Below are 13995 nucleotides of genomic sequence, written 5' to 3'. Positions count from 1 at the left end.
CCCACAGTTAACTGGATTTTACTCAGTGCTCTCCATATCTCACCTGGACGCCCATACCAACCCAAGTGATAGGATGTCAATAAGCCATTTGTGGCAGGGCTAACATTTAAGATACTACCCACCCTGAGATGCCCTCAGCCTATGCTTTCCAAGCTACCTGATGAATTTTCAAAAGGCCATTTAAAATGAAAACATGACAGTATTTTAAGAAGTGTCCCTAGCAACTTTAGCCCCATTACGCACCCTTGCTGCCTTCTCTAATCACTTTGTCAACAAGATCATGGTAGGTTGAGTGAACAAGTCACCCCTACATAGAGTTCAGCGGAAAGATCCCCATCTCTGACAGGGACGTAATCTCCTCTGCTACAAGGACATTTTGCATGGTCCACCTTTAGACCCTCAATACACAATAGAAACAATAATATTTCCACAAGGATATTTGGTAATAAGATTGTAGGTACTTTTTGCCTACCTGGAGAAGCAGGGGATTCAGAAATGTGTATTTAAGAGCTATATTCATCTGAATAAGGTTTAAGCATGGAGTGTGTCTGTAACTGTGGTCGTACACACTCTAGGACTCTTCATTCCAATAAAGAGAATGCTGGTAGGCTGAGGCACATCTCGTCTCTCACAGGAATAGCTAAGAGATCTGGAGCTGCCTGCCACTCCAGAGAACATTTGATCCACAATCTCTTCATAGGGTTGTGTGCATGCAGGCTTGACAATTATAATGCTACCACAACACGCTGGAAGCTGGGCCACATGTGTTAACAAAGAACATAAAAGGAGACAACAGAATGTGAACGCTTTGTCTTGGAGACTGCGCTAGCCTGCTGAATCTGAATGTACAGGAGGCAAAAGAACACAGCATGCTTCTGCATTCACCTTCTTCAAGGAGGCTGCCCTTTGAAGTTCACAGTCAGCTATTAACTGAGAAAGCCCTAGAAGACAGGGACTTATAGGTGGATTCCAGATCCTCTTCTTACAATAACCCTGAGGGAAATATCTGTAACTTCAACCTCAAAACCATCAAACATAAGATGGGAACTGTATATTTAAACAGGCCTCAATAGCTCAAAATCATTAACTTCCCTTCTGGCAAACTAGCATACTGTGTATATCTGAAAACTAGGCTGAGAGGACAGCCATGGGGAGAACAACCAGGGAGACAATCAAGCACCTAGATTACACCAAAAAAAAAAAAAAAAAAAAAGGACGAATTTCTTAATTATCTTTAAGTGCTCACTAAGAGAAACCAGGATAACCAATGTGTTACACTGAAACTTCATCTACCTGACTAATCAAGTGATTGCTATTATGACATAGAACTTTGTGGCAAGAACCTTGGTGAACCTTGAGCTGCATTCCATGCCTGGGCAGACCCTGATCACATCTGGACAGCAGTCTACTCCTATCCACTTCCTTTCATTTAGTCATTGTTCTCCATGCCCCAAATTCAAAACCCTTCTCTCTTTTACCACAGAATTTCAACTGTCACAGTCTGGAGCACAGTGAAGAGGCAGAGTTGATAAGCACACAGCACAAAATTAATCAATTCTTGATTGCTTCATTGGCGAGTTTCAGACAAAAAGGAAACTGGGGGTGAAAACTGACATTTTGGTGGAAGTCACTTAAATTTGCAGACACAAAATTTGTGCATTCACCCACTACACTTTTTTGGATTATTTTTTAAATAGTGCAAGGTTTTTAAACATTCAGAAATTATAAGGTTAAAAGAAAAGAAAGAAAAATAAAGAATGACCTCTGACCTCCCCTAGAATGAAGAGTCTGAAGAAGGATAACCACACCTAATTTGTGTTCACATCTACAATTAACAGAACCTTATACACAGGATAAGTTTAATAAATGGGCAATGGAGATAAATGTTTAAAAAAAAAAAAAAAAAAAAAAAAAGAGGACCAAAGTACTCTCATAAAAACAGTCAGAAAAGTAGTTCATGCCGGCACCCTCCCAAATTCTTGAGTAATGTTACACTGCACAGCACACACGTGACCAGGGACAGTTCTGAAGGGTGACTGTTATTCTCTTTATTTCTAATGATACAGAGTTGCTGACACCAAAGACTTAATAGTATTTTTTGAATTGTAATTATTTATTTATTTTTGGGGGGGAGGAGGAAGGGGGAAGAAAGGGAGGGGTACAGGTCAGAAGATGACTTGTGGGAGAAACTTTTCTTCATCCCCCATGTAGCTTTCAAGGATCAAGCATCGGCTGTAATATTGTGTCTGCAATATGATTTACAGGCCTTACTCCACTTCCCTGTAACGCTCTACCTCAGGTCTCTCCTGCTCTGAATAAATTCGAGGCCTTCTCTTGGGCTCTGTGCATCCCCCATGTCCTTGTCCTCTTCTGCCCTCACACATCACCTCTGAAGACAAGACTGGAATCACTTCCCTGCCCTGCTTGAAACCTTCTATGCCCTCCTCTGCGTTTAGCCCAAGGTTCAAGGGAACCAGAGTCTCTACTCCTTAGCCTTCAGGGCAATTCCGGAACAGGCTCCCATTCCCTAGAAAATCCACTTCTTTCCCTCCTATCTCTGGGATTTTGGCACATTCAGTTATTCAGTCAACAATATCAACGTCTTACTGTCTGTTGGACCCTGGCATGAACAGGCACCGAAGCAGCTGGTAAATGGTGGAGACAGAGCAATGACGTCAAAAGAAGGGATTCCCACAGCACTGTTAGTATGAATTGGTAAGATATATAAACTTTAAAAGGTTGATTTTAAAGGCTGATATCTGTCTCTCCAAAATATGTTCTTTCTCATATGAGGAAACTACTAGATGTACACACAGACACACACACACACACACACACACACAGACACACACACACACACACATACACACACACACACACACAGAATGAAAGCAGACAGGGCACTGTGTGATGTGAAGAACCCAATCAGCAAGCAGGAGAGAAAAGTTAGGTCACAGGGAGAGGAACACTTGAGTGAAGTACAGTGAGAAGTAAGAAAATGCCATGACTGCAAACCCTGCGGAAACACAGAGAGCCCTCAAGGAGGAAGCAGTAAACGGAAGCAGGAAAAGTGTCTGTCATGACAACTTCTTGAAGGACAGGACTCTCTCTTTCTCACATACCCTCAGCACTACCATTTTCCATACAGGAAACAGGAAATAAAAACAACTGCTCTAAAAATGAGGAAGCTGCATCACATTTAGGGGCACATGATCCAATACGCTTAAGTAAATGTTATTATACAAGTAAATTAGGTTTGCATTAAAGTTCAGGTTTTTTTTTTTTTTAAGAAAAGAAAATGCTGAACATCTCAGTAGTGAATAAAAAACGACAACATTAAACCAACATAATTTAATAAATAAGCCAAAAAAAAGACTGAATCTTTATTTTTAACTGACATTTTAGAAAGAAATCAAATATAATTGTGAAATAAAAAAATCAGCCTAGTATTCTTTAGTTTCTAAAGAATACAGCAGATGTGAGATTAGGAAGACAGATCCTAAAGACAGAGTGTCCAGCTGCACTGGCCTCGTGTGTGGCCCCATCCTGTCACTGATCTTCCTTCTTCACTGCTCCCAGAAAGAATCTACCTCCAGTGTGAACGTGACAGACAGGCACAGGCACCAGTGAGAGGCCTCTCCCAAGCCTCTGAGCAAAATCTGATTAAAATTCTGGAACCAGGCATGCAGGACAAAGAAATGTTAAGAGCCTTTCTAGGCCAGGCTTAAGTGTCCCCAGCTTAAACAAGGCTTCCAAATAAGAAAACTTCTGACTGGAGCCTATTTCAAGATTTCAGCAACAAGACCATCATGACTCTTCAAAGAGCTTCAACAAAACCACCTGCTCAAACAAGTAACTGGAAGAATGGCATTTATATCAAAGAAATCATAAATCCAATGCTAAACACCTGTAAACGGGAAAGAGTGAGGAGACAACAATGGGTTACATCACAACATAGGGTGAGTGTGGGACTTTGTGGGCTGGGCTCGGTTGCCTGAGGCCCCACACAGAGATCTTTGGTCAGGAACTATTTTTAATATATAATACTCAAGAAAACCTGGCCAAGGGAAAAGTACTGTTCACAACACTAAAAGCTGGAATGGAAAGCTTAGCTTCCCAACCTCAGGGATGCCCAGGATGACAAGGCATCTTTAGTAACCAGGATCAAACTCACCAGATGCTTCGCCTTGGTGCGCTCCTCCTCACTGGATATTCTTTCCCGAAGGATAGCTCTGGTCAGCTGCTCGTTGGCTGCAGCCTTCTCTCTTTCTAGGTCCCTGGCTTGCTTAAGGCTGAAAAGACATTTAAAAAAGGGTGATAATGCTTTCTTTTTAATTATTTTAATGACTGAAATTATTTTTAGATTATTTAATAACCTAGATAAAAAATACCTGGCTGGTTGACATCATTTTATGTTAAATTTTAAAATGAATAAAAAGGCAGAAACATACAATCATAAATTCAATATCTGAAATCATATTGGCCTATAATCTATCAAAACTTTTTGCTGTAGCAATCTCCTGCAGCCTCCACCCGCACATTTAAAACACCAGAATTTTAAGAGGAGAAGGTATTGATCCAGGTGACAAAGTGTCCTTTAACAAAGTTCTCAGGTAAGACTGAAAGCCTCTCACCTACAAACCCCATCACTGGGGGATTTCAGTAAGTAAAGAGCTTGCACCACACACATTAAGGCCAGAGTATGCCTCTAGCACCCACACAAAAAGATGGAGTGGTAGTATGTGTTTGTAATCTAGTACTTGAGAAACAGACAGGAAGAACCCTGGCCTGCTGGCTGGCTGGTTGGCCTAACCCATGACAAGTCCTAGGTCCCAGGTGTGGTCTCAAAAGCCACGTTAGAAAGCCCTCCTGAGAGCTACTGCTGAGCTAGATTCCTGGCCTCTCCATACACATGCACAAGGTTCATCAAGCCACCTTTGTAAGAAACAGGAAAGCTTATCAACATCTTCCTCTCGAAAGTGAGTCACTGTACTGACATGAGTCAGGCACAGACAGTCATAGCTGAGCATAGACAGAGTAGCAGACAAGGTGTTAAGACCCCAGGTTTCTTAATCCTACATTAAAGCAGGTGTGCCCAGTAATAAGTCTCCCCACCCAGTGTATCACTCCATCTTCCAACAATCGCCATACGCAAGATAAACCTTTAATAGCAGGCTCCAGGCTGCTGGAATGACTGTTCCCACCTACCTTACCTCAATGGACACCTTACACTCCAGACTTGGTCTAGTGAAACAAGAAGACAGCAGTGACTGCCAGGAACTGCACACTAATTCTATTAATGAAGCCTACAATTGCATTACGGTGATCCATAGTCTCTTCACACAATTAGATCCATATTAAGTTACAATCTACTTAAAACACCCTTATTGTATATGATCATGATAAATGACTTTGGCACTGGATTTTGCCATAATGCCATGCACAGAAAGGCACTCAGAAGCACTGAATGAAAGACCATTTCAGTCTAATCTCATGGACAAAGATTTTTCTGATTGCCTTTTCTCTTTTGAAAGAATAACACTTCTAAACTCCAAAGATGTAAACTGTGCTTTAAAAGGAGGTGAAACTGTTATGCTGGTGTCATTCTGAGTGAAATTCTCTGAGTCTGAATGATGAGTGCTAAATTTTACTTGGTGCTAGCCTATCAAAGGGGCCCTTGAGAGGAAGTAGGTAACTCTTATTACTATTTTAAACCATCACACCATCCTAACATGATGGCCTTCTTAGAAATGTTATAACAGATAAAATTATCTTGCAAAAATATTCCAGAATTATGCCTTTTCCCTAGATGGTAAACATGTATAAGTTGTTTCTTGAAACAAATGAACAACAACAAAAACAACAGAAATAAATATAAGCTTAATCAAAAGTCTCTACAATAGTTAATAAGCCCAACAGCATGGCATCAGCCACGGACTCCCACACAGAGGATAATAATTTCAGACCTTACAGCAACCCCAGATCAGATGCTCAGAGTAAGGTCCACACAGCAACAGGAGCATCTAAGGAGTTTCTGAATGTAAATTCCCAGGCAGTGCCTTACATCTGGGCATCAAAAACAAAATGCCTTTTAGTTCGGCCCCTACCCCAAGTGATTCTGATGCATTTGCATTCTATAGCTGGAAAGCCCCAGCTCAATACACAAATACAACCTGGAGATATATCAAAGGGAAGTAACACTAAAACGGGGTGGTCCACATGAGTACACCAATAACTGCTAAGGTTGTCGAGCCAGATTACAGAACATTTTATTAGGAATATTCTACATGTTTCCAAAAGTTGCCTGCTTAACATGTTAGGTGACAACTAAGATAACATAACAGCATTATCTGTTATCACTTAGGGATCACCTGCTACATGCCAAAGAGGAAACTGGGCATTTCACATGTGTACAGACATCTATGTGCTTTACATTCAAAAATTACATTTATTCATGAACATGGACTATGAATCTATAGAACTACATTTCATCATTCTGTTTGGTATAGCCAGTTTTAATAAAGAATACTTTTTCTAGTTGGATTTACTCATATACAGCACAAGGTTAATTATTAATGATGATATAACTGTTTAACCCAGAGGATCAAAAAGTACTGGAAATGAGAGCAAAGAAGCAAACATATTAGCATACGAAGGTCTTCAACATAAGAAAACAAGGCCCACCACCTTGCTACTTATGAAGACAGACAAGCACTGGGTGAGTGAGGTCTTGGGGTCTAACCAAGGCACTGCACCTACTGTCCAGTGCAACAGCAGCTCGCTGCCCTGAGCTCTGCTACCGAGACTGATGTTAACGCCTACCCTGAACATAAACAAGGCAGTTAGCACAACGTGACAAATTTCAGTAACTCAAAGTAATAATGGTCACTATGGGGTCAGGAATGCATGGAAGCAGAATGCTCTGATATTAAGAAACCCAATGTGCGCACAGCAGATATGGCCTCTGGTGGCATTACCCTACTCTGTTTTCTTTCTTCCTTCCTTTCTTTTTGCCAAGAGGAAATTTTGCTTGATTCTTTCTATTCTCTTCAAGAACTTCTAGGATCAAAAACTCACCCACCTGCTGACTATGGTGTGCGGCCTTTTTTCTTTGTGTTTGCTACTGTTATTCTCTAGACAATACATTCTGACCACAGTTCCCTTCCCTACACTTCTCCTAGTTAACCCCCAAAACCCCAGGTCCACTTCTGTATCCCTAAAGTGTAGGCTTCCTAGGGATACCAACCAAACAAGCACAAGTAAGACCACAGGCAAACCCTCATCTGAGGGCCAGGCAAGGAAACCCGGCAGTGGAAAAGGTTTCCAAGAGAAGGCAAAAGAGTCAGGGACACCTGAGCTCCCATTGTTAGGAGTCCCATATAAAGACCAAGCTAGCAATCATAGCACATTTGCAGATCATTTAGCACAGATCCATGCAGGCTCTGTGAATGCTACTTCAGTCTCTGTGAGCCCCTATGAGCCCTGCTTAGTTGATTCTGTGGACTGTGTTTTCCTGGGGTCCTTGACCCTTCTGGCTTCTACAATTCTTCCTCCCTGTCTTCTTCGGGGTTCCCCAAGCTCCAAGAGGAGAGCCCACAAGGAGAACTCTAATTTGGCCTCCCCACCGAATAGTATTTTGCTGTGGGTGTATCAGCTGCCAGAGGGAGCCTCTCCAATGAAGATGGGGCTATCACTAGAAATCATTTTATGGATTGCTTTTTACTAACTTAGGTCTCTGAGCTATGCAGCCTACTTTTTCCTGAAGTGTTGAGCATTGGCTTCCCTTTCATGCCACGTCTCTCAACTTAGCTCAGTCATTCAATGGTCAATCACGCCCACAGGTTCTGTACCTCCATTGCCCCAGCACACTTTGCAGGCAGCATAGATTGCAGATCAAAGGATTCATGGCCAGGGAGTCCTGTTTTTTCACAGGCTTCACTCTAACTCTCCTGTAGGCTCAAAACTGGAAAGGGCTTGGTCTATCTATTCCTGTGACTGTTATATTCTTAGTACTTATAGCTCCTGATCCACAGTAGATGCTCCAACATTTGTTAAATGTGTAATGAATGAATATCTGGCACATCCCACCACAGACAAAAATGAATCAAAAGCTATAGAAAACAAAAGACTTGGGGATAAGAGAAACAGCTGAGAAAACAAGTGCACCCTGAAAGGTCCCACCAACACTGCACTCAGCACACATGGCACACACCCAGACTACACTAATGACCTGTGAGAGAAGAGGGCCAGCATCTGGGAGCATCAGTGCTTAACTCTTTGACTCTTAGAGACGGAAGACAGACTGGTACAAACTAACTACAAGAAAAATCCCTTTTCTTTCCTAGTAAATGTCTTGTGTTTGCTTCTCTCCACAATGAGAACTGCATAGAGAGTGCCTGTGCTTTGGGAAGAAAGCTGAGGAAACCAGCTGTGTACACTTGGGGCAGTTGGCACAGGGACACAGAACATGTCCTCGTGGTCTACAAGTATTTGGGCAGTGTCATCAACAAAGATGAACTTTCTCGGCTTTAAAGTCAAAGAGGATCCCATACAGGTAAATGCCTGCAAACACCATGTTTTAATATTTTATTCTCCATTGCATGTCTTAATATATTATTCTCCATTTATCTTAAAGGAAATAAATGTCAGAAATTAACAATTTTCATTTAGTGGATAATTTCTTCTAGGACTCTGAGAATTCTAGTATGTAACAAGCAGTAAAAAGTAAAATGCTATATTCACCAATTCATTTAATAATCAGTGGGTGAGACAGTGCTCCAAATCCCGAGGATGAGATGGGAACCACATTCTCTACCTTTATAAAGCTTAGTTATAAATAATGAATTTTTAATCAAGGTTGCTATAGTGCCTGCCACAAAGATGGAGGAAAAGGAAAGCAGCTGAGGCACGGGAAACATGGAGGCGCTGAGAAATAAGGAATCCCTGCAGCTGCCGTTCTGTACCAGCCTTTAGAGCGTCACACAAGTGTAAAATCACCTCTGCAAAGACTTTGTTTTATTTAAAATTATGTTAAAAGGTAGAATTTCAGATAAATGGAATAGCTTTAGAAGTGATGGCACCAAACTGGGGGGGTTTAATTTCTGTGTGCCCTTTCTCAAACCATCCACCAAAAACTTCCATTGACACTTTCTTCCCTCAGACAAATGTCCTCCTTCACTCTCTCATTTAAATCGTGTCACAAAGCACAGCCACTTGATAAAGAAAAGCTCCTGACATGTTCAGAGGGCCCAATTCTTTGTGGACCATCTTCTCCCCTTGCCTTCTATCACCTCCACACCACCCCACAAAACATAAACACGCGCGTGCCCACACACACATACACACACACACACTCATACACACACACTTTAGTGACCACTAGAAAAGCAGTTGTCCCACAGCCTCTTCTTTGCCCACCCCTCCCCAGGGAGACAACCCAAGTGACATCTGGGAACACAAGGCCACAGGTGGAACTAACTGTAAGGTCAGAAGCAATATGGAGCCACAAACTCTCAGAAGAGTCAAGTCTGCGTTGGCAAGGCAGCACATTACTGCCCGTCTGTGTGATAAAATGGGGCTTTCTTTATAACTTAGGTCTCTGATGATTTAAGAATTACCTCAAAACAAAACTAAACAGAACAAGCATCTGAGCAAACACAGCCCCTTTTATTTACTGGCATTCCTCACTTATTACTTCAGATTTCCTGGTCTAATGTTATTCTACATTAAGCCCCTGATTTAGGTTTCATTTAAATTTCCTTCTTTTAAATACATATCTCTCCTCATTTGAATTCTCTAGAGTTTTCAGCAAAGAAGTAGGAGTTTAGTGTAAACTTTTCCTATTTGCATTAAGTAATTGGATAGCTTGCCTGAGCTTAATGAAACAAATACCAGTTGGTGCTGCCCTGCACCTCAAGCCCCACAACATAGCTCTTTCCTTTGCATATTCTCAATCAGGTGAGAGACTTAAGATATATCAGCAAAATGAGTTTCTAAACACCAGCCAAATCTCTTATAATGAATATTACTGAATGTCCGTTTTAAGTAAGACCAAAGAATTACTCATTACATTCACCTCACATCTGGTATAAAATCCAGCTCTCTTATAACATGGTCCTGGGGTAAAAATCACCCACCTTTACTGGCTTCTGAAGAAGTTAAAGGTTTTGAGAAAGTGGAAAGGGAATTTTTAAAATAACGTTAGCTAGGCACTTTTTATATATCAAATTCCATTATGCTCCATGAGAGAGCCATTACTCCTTCCACTTTGAACAAAAGAGAAACTCAAGGAATAAATACATCAGAGGAAAGAAACACAATGGCCCAATTTACAAAGCCATGTTTCTTAAACACCCTGAAAAGCTATCTCCCTCCCAGAGTCTGGGTGTGCACCTGCAACCCCAGACTCCGAGGTATACAAGTAAAGCTCAAGGCCCTGCCTGGGTCACAGAAAAAGAGCTCAAAGTCAGGCTTTGAATTTAGAGACCTTGCTCAAAACGAAAAGCAGACAGGGTTTGAACAGACCTCAGCTGAACGAAGGGTGTTTGCGTACCAAGCTGAGATATTAGGTTTGGGGAAGGGAAGGAACACACAAGCTCCCAGCTGAAATTAGTTTGTAGGTCAGGTAAGAACAAGAGGCGTTACTATTATTACTTTACTATTCAGAGTCACTGTAAGACACACGCTCTTGAGAGTTTTCCCATCAGCATATGTATGTCACTGGTCGCCCAGCGTGGTCCAACTCTCAATCCTGCTGAATCCTGCTCATTTGGTCATTCCCAAATAGTCAAACTTGTTGTATACAGGTAGACACTAGGTAGTTCTACACAACTCTAGCTTACAAATTACTTTATAATTTAATGTATAAAGCCATTCTACTTCTGGAGAAAGTAGATAAGAACCTCAGATAATGAGTCAGAATACGGGGGGGGGGGGGGGGGGGAATGCAACTGTTATGAGATAAAGTGACTGAATGACTTATCCAAAACTGAACTCCGACCATTACACACAGACAAGATCTACAAAACACTGCAATGTGGCTGACTCCAAAGGACTTAAGCTCAGAGAGAAACACATGACGGCAACCCCACGGGTCACTTTTAATAGTAAAGATAAAATTCATTTTAATGTATCATATTTTGTTAGAGCATGCTGAATTAGCACTGAAAATTCTGTTTACCTTCCACTTTTAGACAGAAAAGCTGAGCAAGGTAGTTCAATGAACTAATTATTAGACTATTAAAAATAATGACAGAACAAGTGCACAATTTTCCATTTATAAGAATTTACAAATAAAAAGTTATACAGCAAGCTTAGCATTCAAATCCTGAAAGGAAATGTGTATGGATTAATATCCCCAAAAAGGTACATGTATCTGGATGTACATTAATGTAGCTCTGCTAAATTCATACACAACATCTGCATGTGTGACAGACAGCAGTGGCATTTACCCCGCTTAGCTTGGGTCAGGTACAGAACCAAGCACTTGTAGGCGTGAGTGAGCCTCTCAGTTTACATAACAACCCTGAGCAGACTGTTGTGTTTCCAATGAAAGAAGAAACTGTACCAAAACAAAGAGAGAGAGAGAGAGAGAGAGAGAGAGAGAGAGAGAGAGAGAGAGAGAGAGAGAATATGAAAGACAGTCAGACAGGGAGACAGAGAAGCAGAAAGACAAAAGAAAAAGAGTCAGACAGAGACCAAGTGATAAATGTAGCATCTCTGAGACCTGGTTCTAGAGGAACCAAGAAGACATCTATCTGGCCCTCTGCCTCAATGTATTATTTCAAGCAGTACTTTGACTTAAAATCCAAGTTTCTCTCTGTTGAAGTTGGCTCTTAACATCTCTTTCAAAGGCCTCAGAGTAAAAGCTCAAGTCTCCTGATCTGTTCCCAGTTGGCAGCCTATAGATTGCTCTTTAGGTCACTGTGGAACGTGTCCTCAAATGGCGAGTGAGACATGCCGCTTCTTTCCTCGTTGCCTTCCTAGTTCATGGTTGGCGAGCAGCTCTTACTTACTGATCACAATCCCATCATGCTATGCTGTCTCCCCAAAGCAACAAGGCTAACTCATGGGTTGACACCTTCAAAGCTGTGAGTCTTACTAGCCATGACCTCAGGCTCCTACAAGGCTGACTAGTACACCTTACTTTTCACAAGAATACTCTTTTTTTTAAGCGATTTTATTTTAATGTGCACAAAGTATTGTCAAAGTTGGGCATTTGCCAGCATAGCTCCAAAATGATGTAACAAAAAACAAACAAAACCAACAACAAAAACCAGGAAACTCTGTCCCAAACTCAGTGCTGACAGCTGTAATTGAGTTCTCTGTGGCCACCCACTAAGCACTTCCCATGCCTCCCTTCCAGATGGCCACCTCCCAGAACACAGGATCTGTTATATTACCTGAAGTTCCTATTTCAGTTTTCATTTGGGAAGAAAGAGCCACCTGCTCTGCAGTTCCTGGGAGCGTTTTAATTCAAATATCTAAGGTGCTGAGAAGCACAGTATTTGCATTTATATTTACAAGCACAAGGTGTTGTCAGCAAACACAGGACCCAGCCCTGCATTTACCTTCCCTCACCATTCACAGCCAAGCTCCTATACAGATGAAGGTCCATCACAACACAAAGCCCTTGTCTTCAACTACAGCAGTGGTTCTCAACATGTAGATTGTGACTCCTTTGGGGTTCACACATCAGAAATCCTGCATTTCAGATATGCACATTATGATTCATAACAGAGACACTTTTTCTCCTTGAAGTGAATATTTACAGGCATCTTAAGCCATGATCATGATTTTATCTTCAAGTGTACACTGATTGTCATAATAGTCAAAATACAGGTGGATAATTGCAGAGCAGATAAAGACAGCATTAAACTGCCCAGAATCAAGACTTCCAAAGTTCTGTGTTGTGCAAGATCTGAGAAGAAACATTCAACCTGCTCCTTTTAGTTGGCTCCATTAAGCAGCTTGCTTACTTCATGGATGCTCCTCCCCTTGCATCTTGCCTACTGCAGCTTTCTTACTGGGTGGATGCTGATGCTAGAGAAAGGGAACCAGGGCAGATACAATCATCTCTGGGGATATCGCTCTCCTATCACTGTCCTCACTAGACATACATAAAGCCCTCCATTATGGCTGCAACACAGATGGGCAAATGTGAACTGGGCGAATGACAATGAAGTGGCAGCATCCTGAACAAAGCTGGTGGCTTCTGATAAAGAACACACTAAGCTTTCAGAAACGCTAACTACACTATGTGTATGAAACACACATTTGGAGTTTTTCATCATTTGTACTTTTCTTTCTTTTTTCACAAAACATACATTTTGCCAGAGGAAGTACAGTGTGAAAGCATGCCTCCACTAAGTCTTGGGACCACAATCAATGTTCCCTTCATTTCTATTTGAAAGGCCTCCAGCTTGAACCAAAGCGCAACCTCTCGCCCCCTCAGCACCAGTAGTCTCTCTGATACAGAGCTGGCAGGTGAAATGGGTGGACCATAAACTCATATAGTCTGAGCCCAGCCTCCTCTGTGGGAGATGCCTAAGATCAAAGCATCACACCCTCCTCCAGCCAGCTCAGAGCAAGCATCTGTAGGGAAAGAACAGCTACCCAAGCCCCCTTCCTCCTTCTGCAGTAACCACTCTGTAGACCCCTAATCTTGTGATGCACAGACTGAGTTACGGAGAAGGACAAAAAAGGCTAATGACCGGTTTATAGACTGCCACACGCCTGAGGTCACTGTGCTGCTTCTTTTGTTTGGCTCTAAGAACCTTTGATCTTACCTTTTCTCCTATTCCCTTGTTTGGCAGCTTTGCTAACCCATTAATTTTTAACCTTTATCAAGATTGGAACAAATTTCTGTGTTTTAACTGCATCAAGTAAGATGTAGTGAATATACATCATACATGAGATTCCAAAGGCTTGACACGGAAGAATAGGATATAACATGCCTCTTCCATTTTTAAAAGCTAGAATCATTTCTAGAGATTT

At 41.6% G+C, this 13995-nt stretch overlaps 1 protein-coding gene across 1 annotated transcript in view; it reads right to left on the bottom strand.

Moving 5' to 3' along the window:
* CHCHD3 (coiled-coil-helix-coiled-coil-helix domain containing 3) overlaps positions 1 to 13995 on the bottom strand; it is a 236032-nt gene that overhangs the window by 146607 nt on the left and 75430 nt on the right. Inside the window, exon 4 of the mRNA XM_080932626.1 lies at positions 4175 to 4292. Within this exon, the coding sequence (XP_080788752.1) occupies positions 4175 to 4292 (118 nt within the window). The remainder of the gene's footprint in view (positions 1 to 4174; positions 4293 to 13995) is intronic.

Source organism: Micromys minutus (assembly GCF_963924665.1).
Source record: "Micromys minutus genome assembly, chromosome: 18".
Taxonomy (NCBI): Eukaryota; Metazoa; Chordata; class Mammalia; order Rodentia; family Muridae; genus Micromys; species Micromys minutus.
This window is presented reverse-complemented; position numbering and strand designations above follow the sequence as displayed.